Source organism: Berghia stephanieae, chromosome 2, assembly GCF_034508935.2.
Source record: "Berghia stephanieae isolate SIO BIC M18660-M18661 chromosome 2, UCSD_Bste_1.3, whole genome shotgun sequence".
In the NCBI taxonomy this organism is placed as follows: Eukaryota; Metazoa; Mollusca; class Gastropoda; order Nudibranchia; family Aeolidiidae; genus Berghia; species Berghia stephanieae.
Genome location: NC_088361.1, coordinates 3,327,153 through 3,347,152, shown reverse-complemented (window position 1 = coordinate 3,347,152; position 20,000 = coordinate 3,327,153). Strand labels below are relative to the sequence as shown.

At 35.0% G+C, this 20,000-nt stretch overlaps 1 protein-coding gene across 1 annotated transcript in view; it reads left to right on the top strand.

Moving 5' to 3' along the window:
• The window catches only part of LOC144964176 (glycerol-3-phosphate acyltransferase 3-like), a 26,152-nt gene that overhangs the window by 54 nt on the left and 6,098 nt on the right, over positions 1 to 20,000 (top strand). The window contains exons 1-11 of the mRNA XM_078898134.1: positions 1 to 289; positions 5,966 to 6,083; positions 7,202 to 7,335; positions 7,676 to 7,718; positions 11,491 to 11,545; positions 12,280 to 12,345; positions 12,593 to 12,667; positions 12,967 to 13,056; positions 18,148 to 18,238; positions 18,927 to 19,042; positions 19,531 to 19,586. The exon at positions 1 to 289 is cut by the window's left edge and continues 54 nt beyond it. Of these exons, the coding sequence (XP_078754260.1) occupies positions 143 to 289; positions 5,966 to 6,083; positions 7,202 to 7,335; positions 7,676 to 7,718; positions 11,491 to 11,545; positions 12,280 to 12,345; positions 12,593 to 12,667; positions 12,967 to 13,056; positions 18,148 to 18,238; positions 18,927 to 19,042; positions 19,531 to 19,586 (991 nt within the window). The 5' untranslated portion in view covers positions 1 to 142. The remainder of the gene's footprint in view (positions 290 to 5,965; positions 6,084 to 7,201; positions 7,336 to 7,675; positions 7,719 to 11,490; positions 11,546 to 12,279; positions 12,346 to 12,592; positions 12,668 to 12,966; positions 13,057 to 18,147; positions 18,239 to 18,926; positions 19,043 to 19,530; positions 19,587 to 20,000) is intronic.

Here is a 20,000-nt window from a genome sequence, read left to right as displayed (position 1 = left end):
AACGAAGAAAAACAATCAAAGATCCAGAAAAGTCAAATAATTCGATTTCTGCTGGAATTGCTCGAGGAAGAATCACTTGTGTATTGCATTCAAAACACAATGATGGTTTAGGTTTTTATTTGATGTAGTGAAGAATTGAAAGATGACAGACCCCTTTATTGCTGCATTTTTGTACTTATTTATTTTCCCCATCGTTGTTCTTATCACACTGGTCGTTGTTCTTGCAGCAATCGGTCGATCTGTGGGAATCAGAAAGGCCTACGTTGGTCTTTTGTTGAAGTTGTTCGATGTAAGTATTATTATTATTATTATTGGATGTAGCGCCAGTATCCACAAACAGTGCTCAGATGGGGAGACCTTCCATAAGCTACTACATCCCAAGTATTCTTGTTCTAGTGGGGTTTGGGAGGGGGAAACTTTTTTTTTTTAAATTCCCAACCCCCTACACTAGAACTTCTAGAGAGGTGGGCCTTTGGCCTACCAACCTCCGCTGCACGTCCAACTCGCCTTGAGCATGCATTCACGTAAAATATAAAGATTTTTTTTTAAAACCTACCTCTGTTTCAAAAACTAACATCTTTCAACTTTCTAAGAAACATTTTGATTTTTCAGAACTTTAGTTCGTTAAAAAATACCGGCCAATCTGACCCGTTGAGTCGAATGAAAACGAAATTTTGTTGTTTACACGGTTCAAAGGAAATGCCGTAAATAAGCTTTCATGGACTTCCTGTGTTGTTTTTACAGTGTCACGTGACCGTTTTGAGAAATTTGTCGTCTGCTACAAATAATTAGACCGGTAGGCGGTAGATATTTTCGTTGGAGCAGAGAAAAAGTGAGTATTATTTCTTGGACTTGTAGAGAGGCCTAGGGTCCACAGCAGTCAAGTTTATTGAATAAAAGAAAAAAAGGCCTTTTTACTGCACTAATGCACCAAATTGCATACCTATCTATGGACACTTTGTTCCGTATCTTTTTCCCAATAAACTTTTTTAAAAACCTGGGGCCAGGGTTGCTAGTTTGGCCTCCTGGTGGCCAAATTTGAGAAATTTGGCCTTTTCCCAAGCCATTTGGCCTCCCAAAATTTGGTTTGGCCACTTGGCCTCCTGTAACCAACTTTTTGGCTTCCTCTGACTTTCCCCGTTATATCGTTTTACTCTGGTACCGGTAAAACTTATTTAATTTGGCAATCTAAATATCTAAATGCAACACGTGCTAACGCCACAGATTGCATTTGCTAATGCTTCTATATATACGAATTTTCCTTATCCTATCTAAATTGTTTAACAAATCTAAAGAGTTTTCGCGAGGCTAAGGTGGGTTTGGTGGTATTTGGGCTCCTGCCGAGGAATCTGGCCTCTTGCTATAGCTAGTTTGGTCTCTTACTCAAAAATGATCTGGCAACCCTGCCTGGCTAGGCGGTACCTTGATAACAGAACGATACCCACACGATTTCGCGAGGAATTAATCATGAAAACAATTAGGATATAATTTCAACACAACTTTTGAAATTCATCAAGGATTGTCCATTACCGAATGTTTTTTGATAGAAAACAAATGCATCTTCAAATCTAAACTGCTTTTGACGGTAAGCGGTAAGTTTTTTATTTATTTTTCGGTCCAAACGAATGATTTATCCTGGTATAGAAGCTAAGGATTGGTAACACCGGCCCACCTCTCTAGTAGAGAGGTGGGCCTTTGGCCTACCAACCTCCGCTGCACGTCCAACTCGCCTTGAGCATGCATTCACGTAAAATATAAAGATTTTATTTTTAAACCTACCTCTGTTTCAAAAACTAGCATCTTTCAACTTTCTAAGAAACATTTTGATTTTTCAGAACTTTAGTTCGTTAAAAAATACCGGCCAATCTGACCGTTGAGTCGAATGAAAACGAAATTTTGGTGTTTACACGGTTCAAAGGAAATGCCGTAAATAAGCTTTCATGGACTTCGTGTGTTGTTTTTACAGTGTCACGTGACCGTTTTGAGAAATTTGTCGTCTGCTACAAATAATTAGACCGATAGGGGTAGATATTTTCGTTGGAGCAGAGAAAAAGTGAGTATTATTTCTTGGACTTGTAGAGAGGCCTAGGGTCCATCAGCAGTCAAGTTTATTGAATAAAAGAAAAAAAGGCCTTTTTACTGCACTAATGCACCAAATTGCATACCTATCTATGGACACTTTGTTCCGTATCTTTTTCCCAATAAACTTTTTTAAAAACCTGGGGCCAGGGTTGCTAGTTTGGCCTCCTGGTGGCCAAATTTGAGAAATTTGGCCTTTTCCCAAGCATTTGGCCTCCCAAAATTTGGTTTGGCCACTTGGCCTCCTGTAACCAACTTTTTGGCTTCCTCTGACTTTCCCCGTTATATCGTTTTACTCTGGTACCGGTAAAACTTATTTAATTTGGCAATCTAAATATCTAAATGCAACACGTGCTAACGCCACAGATTGCATTTGCTAATGCTTCTATATATACGAATTTTCCTTATCCTATCTAAATTGTTTAACAAATCTAAAGAGTTTCGCGAGGCTAAGGTGGGTTTGGTGGTATTTGGGCTCCTGCCGAGGAATCTGCCTCTTGCTATAGCTAGTTTGGTCTCTTACTCAAAATGATCTGGCAACCCTGCCTGGCTAGGCGGTACCTTGATAACAGAAACGATACCCACACGATTTCGCGAGGAATTAATCATGAAAACAATTAGGATATAATTTCAACACAACTTTTGAAATTCATCAAGGATTGTCCATTACCGAATGTTTTTGATAGAAAACAAATGCATCTTCAAATCTAAACTGCTTTTGACGGTAAGCGGTAAGTTTTTTATTTATTTTTCGGTCCAAACGAATGATTTATCCTGGTATAGAAGCTAAGTATTGGTAACACCGGCGCAGCTCTCTAGTACTAGTAGGGGGTTTGGGAGGGGGGAGACTTTAAAAAAAAGTTTTCCCCCTCCCAAACCCCTTACTATATCAAGAATACTTGGGATGTAGTAGCTTATGGAAGGTCTCCCCTAAGATGTGCTTCACAATAGTTTTTTCTTGGTATCACATCTTCATTCTCATTGACTACAAAATCACTACATCAGTCACACACTCACACTCATCTTGTTCGAAGTTCAGGAAGAATAGAATCATGATAAGCAGAATGTAAAAGTTGCCGTTTGAAGACTGGTAAACTTTCACATTGTCGGGTTTTAGGTGGTAAAGAATCCATTACGATTGGAGCTGAAAACGCACAACCACGCTCAGCAAACTTTGTACATGGCATTCATGGGATTTTTTTCTCGAAGAACTGCTGATTCGCAGATATCGAGTTGGTTTATATTCCATCATAGGGCATTCAAGTGATGTATGGTGAAGGCAGTTGTAAGCAAAACATGCGATTTTTAATTTTATTCTTTTCTCTTTTGGGTGAGTGAAGGACGATCTTACATGTTCCCAAGGCTTTATCCTTGTAACTATACGAGCGGCTTTGTTATGCATCAACTGTAGTCTGTTCAGCAATTGTTTTTGGTAGGCCATATGGCAAAGAGTTACAATAATCCAAGTGGCTCGTAACAAGGGCATGGATAAGTGTTTTGCATGTTTCGTCATCAATAAATTTTGTATTCTGCATATCATTTGGGGATCGCTATGAGCCACCTGACAGCGCTTTGTTATGTGTATGTGCATGTCTGGGTGAGTATCAAAATAGAAACCAAGGTGTAGGCATAGGATTGGATAATTTATTTGTACCAAGCATATATTAAGATTAAGAAGAAAGGAGAGGAAAATGAAGTGAGTAAATGAGGACAACACGAAAACAAACCTCTTTCTCACCACTCTTGCCTCCACGTCCAACACTCTATACAATTGTTCCCCACAATGTGATTTTTTTTTTTTTTGGTATTATTTTTGTCTCGTTGTTTGTCTCTTAACCAAGGCCAAGCGCCTAGACGTCGTTTGTTTAGTATCATCCCCTTACTTTTTTTAGTCACATTTACTCACCTTATTTTTCTCACCAATTTATTAGCTTATTTAGGTACCTCTAGCTTTGGGTAATCTATCAAGAGACTCTCACTCTCTGGGGAGGCCTTCCGAAAGCTCCTCATGCTAAGGGAAACAACTCAAATATTCCCTTTAATAACCCTAAGAAAGAATAATATATCTAGTACTAGTACCTTTAACTAACCCTAAAACTAAACTAAACTTAAGAGAAAAAAATCCTCTGACCTCGAGCTAACCCTAATTTTTTAAAAAACTAGTACTGCTTTGCACTACCTTTCAATACTTCAAAAAGCGAAATAGCAGCAGAGAACCAAAACAATGGTCATATTAGGAAATGTTAAACTTTCACTAATCTATCAAGGTTTGTTCTAGAGTTTTAAAAATGCTACTATATATTGACAAATTGGATAAATAAATTCGTGACAAAAGATCCATGGTGAAAATACTAATTGAAAGAGATGCTAGACCGAGGAGTCTATGCCATGCTTGGCCTTGGGGTCTAAGTCTAAGTCTCTAGTTTTACTCCTACAATGAAATCGGTTCTCAGCTCATTTTTCCCACCAGTGGTTGCCCTTTTTTTTAGGTAAAAAATCCCTGTCAATGCATTGTCCAGTGACGCAGGGTGAACTTTTTTTATCTATACATCACCAGGGCAAACAATTTTTTGAGCGTCAATTATTTTTTTCCAATTTGATACTTTGTTGGCTTTCATAAAAATTAAGTATCTGGGGAGATTACAATTGTTGTCTCTCAATCCAAAACAGGTCATTCAAATTACCTGTTTTGGATAGAGAGACCACGGTTTTGGCCTCCACTCCCCCTTCCACCCCTAAAACGTATTTCCAATCAAGGAGACTGAATATCTTCATTTCTTAATTCTTTTTTTAAAAATGTTGTTGCAATAAAATTAGTTGAGGTCAAAAATATAAATAAAACAAAAATAATAAATAAGCAATCACAAACAAAATACCTTAAAATTTGAATGATGACTGAAGTAAGAGATGTCAACATTTAATTTGGGTAGAGGCTAGGGAGACCAAGATTTTAATCAACCAATTTGGCTAGGGAAACCAAGATTTTAATCAACCAATTTGGCTAGGGAAACCAAGCTTTTAGCTCCCCAGCATAAAACCGTATATTTTCGTTTTTGGAACTGTTTCTTTATGTTGAAGAGGCAAGTTTTATTTCTTTTATATATTTATTACTTGTTTTGTTTCGTTGCTGTTCTTGTTTTGTTTTTTGTTTTGTTTTGTAGTTGCTTTTATTTTTATAAGGCTATGTAATAATATTACTCTGCCCCTGCCCCTCCCCCAGGAAGGTAAATGAGAATTATATAATCGAAGTACAAAAGAATGGAAACTATATTTAAAAGAAAAAAGAAAGAAAAATAGAAATAACTTTCATCCTCTCTTTTTCTTTTTTTTTTGTTTTGGTGGGGGGAGGGAGGTTGGCATGCTATGATAATACGGCTTTAAAAAAGGGCAAAAAAAAAAAATAAGTAAAGAACAAAAATAAAAAAAACTGCACTCCACAACATAAAGAAACAGTTCTAAATATATGAAAATACGGTTTTACTTTGGAAATCATGGTCTCCCGAGCAAAAATGTAAAAATTATTACTTTAAGGGAAAACTAAATTAATTTTTGTGTTGGCGGCCAATAACATACAATCTCTCTTCTGGTCTTTCATTTTTTTTTTTTTCTTTCTTACTTTCTTTTTTAATATCACAAGGTCTAAAAAATAATTAATGAATGAATCAATCAAGAATAGCAGCATAAACAACCAATCTGTAATAAATAGAAGAAAAAATCTCTCCCTCAACATAAAGAAACAGTTCTATAAACGTACACCAGGAAGCCAGAATCTTGATCTCCTTAGCCAAAATTTTGGTCTCCCTAGTCGAAATGGCCCATTTTGGCTAGGAAGACCAAGATTTTGGTCTCCCTAGACACATCCTTTATTTGCATCTTTTCTCCTCAGATCTGTAAATATAAAGTGCCTGTGAAAAGCTCTGAGGAAGAATCTGACAGTGAAGATGAAGAGATTGAAGAAAACATTGAACCAACAGATTCCCTTAATTCTTCATCTTCAAATGGAGGTATATAAGACAATCTGAATGGACAATGACGATTTTAGATCAGTCTTGGGAATAGGCAATAATAATCTTGTTTAGCTTAACTCTCATTTTATTTGACACCTACACTTGTGATGGATAGTTAGTTTACTGGACAATGGCTTGCATGTGATGCAATCCTGCATGAACAGCCAAAGAGGAGAGGCCTGACCAGGACCAATCCAACCCAGAATATTGTGTTCCATTTCGGATGCGAAGTTCCCATGTAAATTTGATTGACATCAAGATGAGGGAATCAATGACAATTGTATCAGGATGTCTCAAATCCACTTTAACCCAGAGTGATATCACACCAACTGCAGTCAGATGGAGAGAAGCTCGAACCAGAGACTGCACACAAAGCTAGAGGATGTTTTTTTTTTTGTTTTTGTTTTTTTGTTTTTTTGTCACATTGTCTCATGGATTTGGGTAGAGGTTTATTTGACCCAAACAATAAAAAAACCCCGGAAAAACCCAAATTAATTCCCAGTTTCACCAAATTTGGAACATACACAAATTATGTTGTTATAAATAGAAAGCTTAAAATTAACATACATAATTGTTTTGTAATTTTAAAATAAATAAAATCGATAGAAATGGTAAGATCTTAAGTAATATTAAACTCAGCCTGATTGATGATGTATGTCATAAGTCAATTCTGATTTCTGTCTTGTCCATTGGATGAAGAGAAGGTTGAATTGTTTTTAATTTTTTGGTTTTTAAGATAACTTAAATTCTGATTCATTTTTAATATTTTACCCTCGTGTGTTTTTCTAGCTTTCCTATAAGGGAAGGGAGGGAAGATAATTTTGATCAGTGCATGAAAATTTATTCGAGTTGAACATTTAATGAATTAGCTTTAATGTTTTGTTTACAAGGTTGCAATTTTCCATATATTTACGGAATTTAGTATGTTATAAATCCTCAGTATGTTTTCCAATCACCTGCTGAACTGAAAAAAATTAAGTACAAAATGTCTTTTTACTGGAATTCAGCACTCAGAAAGTGGTCTGTTTGTGTGTTAGTATAAAAGTTCAGTAAATTTTTGCCTCTTTAATTGGCAACCCTGTATATATTTTTCTTTTCTTCTTCCTCTTCAAAAGATCCCCGTGTGATTGATAAAGTGTTCAGTTTGACTGCAACAAAAGGACTTCAAAAACCGGATTGGGTACAGTATGATTACAAAAAGCATTTTGAACTCACAGATGTTATGCATTATTCCAAGTGTTGCATGGAGGTAAGTTATATGGACATTAACTGAGTAATGTTTTACATCAATAATATAATAAAAATGAATAGCGTACGTTTTATAAATAAATAAATAAAATTTCCTTTATTCATCCCATAGGAAAAATTTGTCTTTAGGGAATAACCCAGGCCGCAGTGCAGCGTCGCAAACTAAGCTAGGGTGAGGTGACTTGCTTAAGACCACACAGTGCAGCGTGTAGTCAAACTCGGTACCTTCGGGTACAAAGCAAATACTGTAATGCTGAACCACACTGCCAACCTGAATAGTTAGTTATTTTATAAATGAATCAAGTTTGTTAATGCAGTTTATTTTTTGAAAATATTCACAGGCCATTATTGATGATGATGTGACGAAAAGATTTTCGGCTGAAGGTACTGTAATCTTTTAAATTTAACACTTAATCACCTGTCTTCTTTTTTTCTAATGACCTCCCATAAATTCCGACTTCTTGGGAATTTTCATGATGGGGCCAAACCATGGCAATCTAGAGATATGCAGTTCAAGTGACCATGGCCAAAATTATCTGGAAAGTCCATGGTTTTTGTTAGCTGGGGGAAGGGGTGACGTTGAGTTACCTCGGTTACAAGCATGGTATGGCAATAATTAAATTACATGACTCAAACACACCCAGCGCATACCAAAGCAATCTAGTTTTGAGACTAAGACGCACAAGTACACACACACACACACACACCCGCACATGCACACAAACACCCATACACACAGTCAACATCTTCAGTTTTAAGTAGTTCCTTATGTGGCACTTTTCAGAATTCAGCCTTGCTTGTATTGATCACATGTAGTTCTGGATCGCCATTATTTTACTGTTCATTTTCATGGGCGTCCTAGTTTCCACGCCACATCCCCAGTGAGTAGGCAGATGTATAGAGGGCATTGGCCCAAACAAAAACAAAAATTGAAAAATCCAAATTAATTCCTAGTATCACCTAGTTTAAATCAGTGATGATACTTTTCCGCGGATCCGCGGAAATCCGCGGTTTTCTTTCCTTTCCTCGGTTTTCCTCCTCAGATCCTCGATCCGCGGATATTTCCTTCATTTCCTCCTTTTACTTTTTTTAAAATATTAGACCTGCATGTGTGCCGACAATTGTCGGTTTTCCGACAATCACGGTAGTTGCGATCTCCCGGATCACTTATTTTTTATTTTATTGCTAAAGTAATCTGATTGCGAGTGACGTCAATTGTCGGAGTGTCGGCGAGCCCCAACTCGACCGGCGGCGAGCAGTCAAGTGCCGACGAATGGGCGTCGGATTGCCGACAATATTGTCGGCACTTTCAAGCCCTCGTTACGCTCGTTCGGCAATTATCGGGAAACTCCGCTAGTCTCCGATTCGACCGCAACTCTTCATTGTCTGAAAAACGAGTAGTGTGTCGATATAATCGAGCATGCGCAGTTCGTTAACTTTCGTTTTCATACTTTCGGTATTCCATTCAAGTAACTTTTGTTTGTTCAATTGAACGTTGCTACATTTCAATTTTATTCGCTCTATCAATAAACTTTCGGGATTTGTCGTTGTATATTTTGATCTATTACTCTTTTACATTATTTTTTGTTATCGTGCCTGAACAATTCTTTGACCGTTCGTCGGATCTGAAGTCAGTTGAGAATGGTGTTCGAAATCTATTCAAATGGAATTGGCGATGATTTTCTTTCGGAGTACGTGAGAAAGCCAGCCCAGCCGGGTGCTGCATTTTGTATTTTTTTTTGCCAGTGGATTAAAGTCTAATGATTGGGATGGTTATTGCTCTTTAGAGTTAGAGATAAGATCAATTATTCCAGGTTAAAAACTACTGTGGGGGTCCGATTACGGTGGCAAAGGAAAATCATTCATAAAGAGGCATTCTTACAGACAGTCAAAGTCAAAGTGAGTAACTGTAACACAAGAGAGAAAAAAGAAAAACACCTCAGTCGTTGACGGCTGTTTTCACTGCTGAGACAGAGACTCGTCCTCTCTCCAAGCTTCACAAGATTTCTTAACTCACTCAATCCTCGCCCTAGCCCAGTCTGTAGGTAGACAGGTGCCGATTAGCCATTGGACAAGTGAAGCGCAACTTTGGGTTAAAATTTGTATAACACAATTTCATATAATTATAATCACTGTTGCATTATTTTTCACAGTATATGAACGGCTCTGGTATCATTTTAAAGGGCAGAGATCAAGATTTCTTTTGATGTGATAGTGATAGAAATCAATGTTGACATATTGTATCAAAAATTATAATTTGATAAAAATAACATCATTTTAAAACTTTTGAAATCTTTTTCAAAATTGAGATAGCAAAAAAAATAAAAGAGAAGGCATCTAGATAAATCATTTGTCTGTGTCTATATCAAATTTCATAAAGATTGAAGGCAGTGCAGTATGTTTAATGTTGACCACAAGTGACCAACCCTCTTTTCTCTATGCTAAGATCCCGTTTTAATCAGTAGTCACCTTATCGAGAGGCTTCCCAGTGGGGGAATTCTCGATCAATTTTGAGCTTTTTGTAAGACTAAATTTAGAGTAGTAAAATCATCATAACTTTGGAACCGTTTATCCTAGATCCAAAAGTAAGGTATCTTATTAAATGGTTTTTAAAGGCCTATCTGTCTATGTAAAAAATAATTATTAATTTTTATTTTTGAAAAAATATCAAACTACCACTCTACCTCCATGCTGTCCCTTGTCCCTATAAATGTTTGGTACTTTTTAACATTTTAAAATAAATATATTCGGTAGGACAATCCAAAAGAAAATGTATATGACTAAGTATGTACTGAGTTACAAAATAAAAGATCCGGTAATGCGATATGTGTGAAAAAATTCAGACAATTTGGTCAGGACTCGCATGCAGGTCTATTAATATAATAAATCTTTAAAAAATACCTCCTTTTTAAAAAAAAAAAATATATATATATATATATATATAAATTTCCTCCTTTTACTGGACTCCGGGCGTTTTAAAATTGTACTCAAAAGAAGTCATCCTGCCTACTTTCCTGTGGTGCAAGAATGTTCTTGGTGAGTTTTCCGTTTTTCCGAGACTTTTCCTCCTTTTTGACTTTTTGTGAGTATCATCACTGTTAAATCAAATTTACAGTGCTGTACGGAAATCTCGAACATTTGGAACCATGCCTATTTGTTTGAGTTTTCTGTGTTGAGTATTTTACAAAGAATATGACGAATATAAGGGGGGTGGGGGTATGCAAAGGGGTAGATCATCTTTGAACGAAGACAAATCACCCTTTGATTAAAGTTCAACAAATAAACCCAAGAAAATAGTTCTGCTATCGGCTACATTACTCTTGAGTGAATGTACTCGTTCAGTCCTTTTTTCCAAATACAATAAAATTATGGAATTACCTCCCTGGCAACTTGAGAAAATTTACTTGTCAATTAGAAAACATTTCTGTCACAGAAGTACGGTATTAATTATTATCACGATACAGAGTCATAACCTAACACCATCCCAAACCACACAAATGTTGTGTTTATCTTGAATTTTGAAGCTGCAGTAATATGGATTGGATAGGATTTGATTGATTGGGGGAATTGGGAGAATAATTTAGATCATCTAAACCTATTTTATTGATAAGATTTTAAAAATAAAATCAAAGGCATTTGCATCACTACGATGAGTCACGGTTGCTGATGTCAACTTTTCAACATGAAAGTAGGAAACCTACAATTACAAATGAAATCACTTTAACTGCATGAAAATGAAAGTAGAAGGGTTGAAGTGTCTATAGAGACATTCAGTGACAAGTTACCTGATTTATCTGGGAATGTCACAAAAAGAGAGGGAGTGGCTGAGATAAAATACAAAAATTGTTTAAAATTTTCATGGCATATATTGGTTTTGAAATCAATATGTTTTGCCACCGGACATAACGGACTTGGATGCTTCGAAACTTTCAAAACAGTTTTGTATGCACTCGCTCGTCAAAGGAATTTGCGACTGTTCCCTGTTTTGATTGGCTCGTTGAACCTTTTGCAAATACAAGCCATTGAAGACTGGATATTTGTCTCGAGCTGTATAATTCTTTTCTCTAAGAGTGGTATTTTGAATGGAATATGTCCATTTTGGTCAAACTTGAAATAGACACAAGTTGTGTATTTATTTATTGTTTTTTTTTTTCAGAATTACCATCATGGAATTTGCTTACTAGAACTCAGAAAAATCATCAGTTTATGAGGTATGTATTGGTTTGTAAGAAGGTGTCAGTAAGCTCCTTGACATGTCTTTATCATGGATTAAATCTAGTACATAACAATATTACAGAAGTTATTATTGATGCAGAGGTCACCTTCTAACAACCTGTCTCTTTACTAAGGTAATAGGTGGAGTGGGATTTTAGGGAAAGATGGCTTAGGAGGAGATGGTTAGGGAGAGGGGGGGGGGGGGGAGGTGATTGTCGTTAAAAATATCTATGATACCATTTGATTGTTGTGACCTGTTGCCTTAAAATGGTAATATGTCAGGGATGGTTTAGGTTCTAAAAATTGAAGTTATGGTCAAAGATATAAAACTTTAGTTAAGTTTTTCATGTTTCATTTGAGGTGAATGAATATAATCCCTTAAAGTGACAGAAATTAAAATCTCTCATTTCTGGCCATTTTAAATTTGAAACCTCTTATGATTCATCATGACATATACCGTTTCGAGACTTAGGGTAACAAATAAAATTAAACCACTGACCATTCAGTCTCCAGATTTCAAATTGAATCAAAGTGGATAGGGACACCAACAAAAATTAGATGCATTTTCTCCAAGAGTTTAGCAAGAAACCATTATCTTTGTGCTTTGGTTTTTATGGCTCGTATTAATGAAAGAATTTTCTTTATCGACAAGTATGTATTAGCAATATCTTACATGCTGTTATTAATGAAAGAGAAAGAGTGGTATAGTTCTTTCTTATTCTATTTTCAGTGTGAGATTAACTATTCTATGGGGAGTTGGTTGTGTCATCCGATATTTCATTCTTCTTCCATTCAGGTAAGTTTCACTTCTCATTAGTATTTTGGATTTTATCTGTGATAGTTATTTTTATTTGATCCATAAGAGATGGTAGCTTGAACGTAATCATTATGTTTTGTTGGTCTGGCTTGTTATGTGAGTGGAATAACTCCATCGCCTCATTTTATTCAAAAAAAGAAAATTAATAAGAGCCAAATTTGAAATTGTTCCTTTTGAAACAATAAAAAAAAAAATATTTTTTATTTTATTTTGATATTCTTTTCAGAATACTTCTTGTTTTCCTTGGCATCTCTTGGTTGATAATGACTACAGCCGTCATTGGATACTTAAAAGATAGCAGGTAATGAGTCTCCTTGTCAGTTTGGTTTGTTTTTGTTTTTTCAAATACAGACATTTTTTAAATTTTGAATAATTAAGATGAGATACTTGTGTGTTGCCAACAATTAAAGTTTTGATTTGTTGGTTAGTTTTTACAACTATTTTTAAGTTAGACTTTCCCTGAATTATTGGAATTTGATTTTCACAACAGCATGTTTATAAAACAGCACACATTATTGAATAGGTGCTCATTTTCCATCAAATCATGAAGTCTCTATACCCCATATACATATTAAAAAATTTTTAAAAAATTTATTCCAGTTTCAAACGTTCTTTGAATCGTTTTACCAGTCTTACAAGCTTCAGAATACTTTGCCGTGCTTGCTCTGGTGTCATAACTTTTCACAACAGGTGAGGTTTACTTTACTTTTTTTCCTATTTAGATCAATATTTATTTGTGTTTATGGATGATGATGTTCAGGAATTGAAAAAGAAGAAAGCTCTTGGAAACGAATCTTGCAATTTATTTAAAAAGAACATGAAGAGGCATCTGACGCAGCAGATAAGTTCACCCTATTTTCATACTTGGGGGCCAAAAAGATCCCAGGGGTTGTTTTTTATTCATAAAACAGCCTATTTTTGACGAAGAGAAATTTGGTGAATTTTCCTAATATGATGATGTTCATGTCCATGCCAAACTTCATGCTTGTCACGTAGGCCTACATAGTTTACTCACACTGTCCATGCCCATCTGGAATTTGAGATTTTCTGATCTGGGGAACAGATGGCCCCCATGACTTTCAAAGAGAACAATACAGAAAGTATGATTTCCTGATTTGGGGGTCAATTGGCCCCCATGACTTTATAGAGAATATGGAGTGATATTGGTCAGTACTGACCCATGAGCGCTGGCACTTATTGGTGGTTTTCCCATGCTAGGGACGAATATGAGACCTATGCACATTTGACCCGTGATTCCTCGGAAGTCTTGGGCTAGGGACTTGAAGTTTATCTATGGTTGTCATTCGTATTATAGGGGGGGGGGGGTGTGTCAATCTTGTTGTTTATTCTATCCCCTTTGTTATCCTTTTTAAGCTCTGCTCTCAACTTGTTAGTCCTCTCATGTTAAAATCCACTCGACATCTATCATCTTTTGTCAATTGTTTTTCTGGCGCGAAAGATTTAAAATTGGCCTATGGGAACACTTTCTGTCAAGATTTTAGGATGCACTGGAAATGGAAGGAGAGGGGGAGTTGGTCCCTGTGCTAAACGAATATCCACCTATCGTATGATAGTGCTAATATGTGGTTGCAATATATATTGGTGGTGGAGGCAGTAAAGAGTAGTACAGAAAGTATAGTTGCGAGAAATGGTGATGTCACATCTTCTACTCTTCTGGTTCCAAACTCCTGGGATTTGACCTGTCCTTTGGAGGACATAATGAAAAGGTTACAAATTGAATCATAAGGTGCACAACTTTATTAGTTTCAGTTAGTAGCAGGATGTATACCGAAGGCAGATTCTTAAGATTATGGGACGTAAAAGAGCAAGGAAAGAGGAACTTTGATAGACGACCAGCATTTATTTAGACTAGAAAATAAGATACCATCAATCTGAAACCAGAGGATCAATTCCACAAGGTATCCAGACCTCTGGAAGAGTGGTTTTACACTTGCATTGAGATCGGAAAAGTTTTTTGACATCACACCTGTGTTTCCTCAAATGATGAAGTAGTTGTGGTGATGATGAAGAGATCAAATGTTGGTGATGGGAATAGATGCTGTGCGATTGGCTAAGAAGCTCACAACATTGCCATCCGGAAATATAACGACCAACACACAAAACTATGTGTAAGCTGAACGCTTTTTGTCTTGTATTAAGTGCCTTTTATCTCAATGTGTGTCTTAAACAGTGGGTAAACTTCAAGAATAATGATTGTTACTAGTTCATCTCACGTCATAGAATCTAGGATCAACCCCGGCTTATTGACCCGTATGGCTTTTAAAACTTGATTCAAGAACTGTAACTCATAACAAACAGTTTATTTCGTCTTACAAACACTTTGATTCTAATTTGTCCAGATCAAAATGTCTGGTCTTAGTTACAACAATCTTGTTTCCAAGACAAAGTCAATTAATTCAATCCTAACTTCAATTGCCCAAAATATAGTAAACCAAAAGCTTGTCTGTCACTCCCATTTGTCGAAAATCCGTGGTACTGGTCAATGATAAATGTATAAACCAGGAACCCAATTCAGAACATTTCCAAACGATTTTGTATCTAAGTCGCTCTGCCCTCCAAACTATACAAGTTATTATTATCGTATACAAAACTCAACACGTTTTATAAAATCAATTTTGAACATTTTCAATCAGCCCGACATGACACTGTTTAGAGGAAATAAGTAACACATTTTTATTACTTTCAAACCGGATGTTTTTCTTCGCTTGAATGATTGTCATTGTGTTCCCTAACTCTTATGTAGAGGTTCAAAATCTTCACTCCTCACTGATTCTTTTATAATAATCCTATTCATTCCAAATAGATGATTCTAGGAAATTGTCGAGACATGCCAATAGCATGTTAGAATAATTTACAATAATGTCATAAAATAATAAATCTGCTCTTTCTTGGGTCGTCAAGGTTGTGATTATGAATTTAGAACTGAAACCAGCAACAAGCTGGCGTGGGCTGAATGAGCGTACAAAAAAGAAAAACCAAACCAAAAAAGAAAAACCAAACTAATACATAAATAGAATGGACCACATAAAATAACAAGAATCTTATAGCGGCATAAAACAACGGGAGTCATTCCATTGCCCCACACGTTAAACTTAAATCAAATTTGTCTAAGTGTTACTAACAGTCATAGTTGGACTGGGATTTTTTATATAATTTTATTACTAATGAAATAGTCCAGTAGTGACGAATAAATTCGAAAATGTCTTATATTCGTCAGTACTGATCAATGGCCGGTGGCACCTCTTATTTAGTACTGACCAACAGGCACTGGCTCATATTGGTCAGTACTGACCAATAGCCCTAGCCTAGAGAAAAATACTAAAGATTTCAACAAAGGAAGATCTTTCTTTCATTTCATTTCACAATTTTCAACAATAATAATAATGATTTTTATTAGGTCCAATGTAGCATAATTTAGACCTCACAACGGATGGCTGATTTTTTTTTTTTTTTAAAAGCATACAAACCATTTAGTTAGCAAATTCATTTCACTATGACTGAGACATACCGTAGACGTGTTCACCTAGAGATTGAAAAATGGTACTAGAAAATAAATCACTTTTCATATAAGAAGTTGCGACAAACAAATATGTGAGAAGGATTTATATATGACGAATGGTGCTTGTTTGCACTGCTGTTGACATGCCTTTCAATCTTGTATGTAAATACCATGCATTGTTACCTTATTATGGTCATCTTCTATATGTATGGATGTATGAGTGTATATGTGTGTGTGTGTGTGCTTTGCATGTCAAGGTTAAAGATATATGTATCACACATACATGAGTACATTTAAGTTGTTATACTATCTTTACTACGTGTATCATTATTGTAATCTTTCAATCAATTTAATATTAAGGGCATTCAAGGGATTTTATCCTATTTCGCACTATACCATATGTTATGTTAAGGTAGGGTACACACAAAGATAATCAAGACACGAAAGTTAGGCCAGTATTGGAAGAAACATTAAATTGAATATTAACACTTTCATTTATCCATTATTGATTTATAATTTCCTCTTTGGCGATTCATTCTAGCTAGTACTACAATCATAAAATTAATGATACTATCAATTCATTTTTTTACATAGGATAAGTATAAGAATCATCTTCATTCGTCACACTGCTAATGAAAAAAAAGTAAAGAGTTAGTACTTACTTGGATGTTTCTTGATTAGAGTTGATGAAAAAGTAGGTAACTGAAACTGGCGCTCATCATATTGGACAGCAAACAGGAAACAAAATTACCTAAGTCTATTATTGTAGATGCCATCTACCAGTAAGTTGTCGATCAAATTGACACGACTATGTCACTAAATAAATAGATGCATGATGTAAAAACAAAAACAACAACATGATTTAACCCTATACATTTAATGAGAAAATAATATTTTAACTGAATTTTCCATAGTAAAATCATGGGGGTCAAATGGCCCCCAAATAAGAAAATAGGACTTTCTAGTATTTTTCTCTTTGCAAGTCGGGGGGGGGGGGGGGGGGCATATAGGCCCCAAATCAGGAAATAGGACTTTCTGTTTTAGCATGAAAATAGGGTTAATGGTCTTCACTCTCCTTGCTTAGGCAAATATGCTGAGGAAAAGGCAAAGGATATCAATTGTGACGTCCAAAAAAATTCTGATATTGAGGAGAGATGCAAATCCTTGACTGATTGACATACTGATAGTTCTGGATGGATTTTTTGTTGTTGTACATAGTGTTAAATATCTTTTTCTGTGAAACGTAACATTTTGAATCATGGAGTGTGTGGGGTGGTTGGCAGTGGACAATGACTTGGATAGGCATTAGGCAATATGAGGACTCAATTTAACCCCCAGATTATACATTGGACTTTATCTTTAAGGATTTACTGTATGCCGTTCACAACCTTGAAAACCATGAAAATAACCTTGAAAAAACCTTGAATTTTTTTAAAGAATAGTTGTGGGAACCCTGTATATACAGATAGTTGTTTGCTTTTTTTATATAATATAATTTAATCATTCATGTGTAATCCTTTTAGTGGGATCCAGTACTTGTGTCTGGATGAGACTTTTAGGTGATCTATAGAGCAGTAAAGTTAGGTGCCCCAAACGTAAACAAAGGTCGAGAAGCACGTGGCAAACCACATGTTCCTGTCTTGACAGCTCACGTTCCAATGTAAATAATAGAAAAAAATAACCTTTAAAATTTGGCTGTTAGGTGGCAAAAGAAACACATATTCATAAATACTCGATCATGCATCAAATATGTCTAGATATGGATATTTTATGGAACAAAAGGTAAAATTTTCTAAAATTTATCAAAAGTTACAGTCTATCTATTTTTAGACCAGAGCAAATTATTGCGCTGGTGTGAACAAAACGAGAATTATTCGGAGCCTGATTTTCATAATAATTTAGCCTTATATTATTATTTCTGCAACTGTTAGATTTTATGTAAACATATTTTCAATACTGAAAGTGTATTGCCTACAACTCAAACTACAAAATTGGGAGACCTATATTGTGCGTAAATTATTCCGGTCCCTAACGGAAATCACTAGCAACTTGTTATTGTTTACGTTTGGGGCACCTAACTTTACTGATCTATTGATAATTTGCTGTTAGAATCTACTTCTGTTTCCTATTTGAAACGGTCCCTAGGAAGTGCTCATTTTATTTGTTTCTATTCCATGAACAATTTCACCAACAAATTTTAGATTGTGACTTTATTTTTCAGTCTCAGACATATGTTTTGTTTTGTTTTTCTCACCTCTCAGAGAAAACATGGCCACAAATGGAATATGTGTTGCTAACCACACATCACCTATTGATGTGCTCATGTTATCAGTGGACAATTGCTATGCCATGGTAAGAGGGTTTTACTCTTTCATTTTATTTTATATATTTTTTAATATTTTATTTTGAACCTTTGATTTTAAATTTTTTAAAAGAAAACTGCCCTAATGAAGATTCATTGTTATGTATATATTTGCTAATTATAGGCCAAGACAGAGCTACATGTTAATTTGTTTTTATTATTAAAAACTCCTCATTGTAAAAAGAGTTTATCAATTTTTCAAATTTAAGATGATGATGCAGAGATTTGCATTTAACGAGTTTATTAAGTAATTTAAAATATATGCGCATTAAACAATTTTAAAAATCTTATTTATTTTTTCGTGATGCCTGAATTCCATACATAAGTGGGTGAAACAAAGATTGAGCTTCAAAAGTAAAGTCTTGATTAGATGGGTTCTTATTTGTTTTTGTTTTTATTTTTATTATTTTTATAAATTATTTTTTCCCCTTTCTATTTAAATGTGCCAGGTGCCTCTCGTTGATTATTTTAAGTTAAAGTAAAACACTTTTTGGAATGTCTTAACTCATTATGCGTACATTCTGACATAAAATGATATTTACAAAAAACCTCAAATACAAGCATGGTTTTTTTATAATGAAAAAGAGGACGCATTGATTAAACAATCAGTCAATGTTTGAATTTAACATCTCTGTTGATGGGGACATGTATCATACATTTTTTACTTGTATTTACCAGATTGGTCAAAGTCATGGTGGTTTCCTGGGATTACTACAACGATCACTTGGTCGTGCTACAGCCCACATTTGGTTTGAAAGATCAGAAATCAAGGATAGATCCCTAGTGGCAAGAAGGTTAGTTTTCTTTTCATCTGAGCTGATAGAGGCAATAATATTTCATTTATGTCCTTTTTTTAATCCTTTTTTGAAGTGGACAGTGAACATTTAAAAAGTTGAGTTCAAGGCTTTCATCATCTTATTTTTTGTAAAATAGTGTGGTATATTTTTGTATTTCTTTTACATCCGCAAAGTGACTGAGGTATTGCACTATCACCCAGAATGTCCTAGGTTCGAGCCCTGCTTCAGTACTTTCAGCTGTTTTTTGTCCTTGGGCAAGATTATAAACTCCCAATTTTCTCACTTTTGACAACATGGGTGATTCCTGTTGAGATCAGACGTTTGTTTGATGGATTCCTATATTCTTTTATGTTTAGGTAATGGCATCTAACAATGCCACGCAGAAGAGTGTCATTTTTTGTTTTTTTAATTCAATCAAAAAGTGTGATTTTTTTTAAAGAATCGATTTTTATAAAATTAACAATTAACATTACCTTTCTTTACAGGTTAAGGTCTCATATTGAAGATCCAACAAAACTACCCATTCTTATTTTTCCAGAGGGTAAGATGTTATTTAAAACTTATTCTTTACATTTTGATTTTAATTTAATGTATTTGCTCCTTCTTGCCATTACAGGAAAAGCAATTATTTTTGTATGATTTTCTTTGGGGTTTTTTTTTTTTTTTTGTATTAACCACCAAATTATTGGGAGTTTTCTTTGAGTTTTCCAATTTATTGCTTTTTTTTAAATCTCAAAGAGAGATTCTCAGTTGGGTTAGTGTTTGATTCAGTTTTCACTTTATTTGATCTTTCTTTTGTAGGGTAAATTTATGTATTTTTTAAAATACTTTTTTCTTTGTAAACAAAACCTTTTTAGAACAGTTCAATTTTTATTTTTTTTCGCCTTTTTTCAAATTGTTGAGAGCACATAATAAGCACTATATTAGACATATTTTACCATATAGCTAAGGGCAA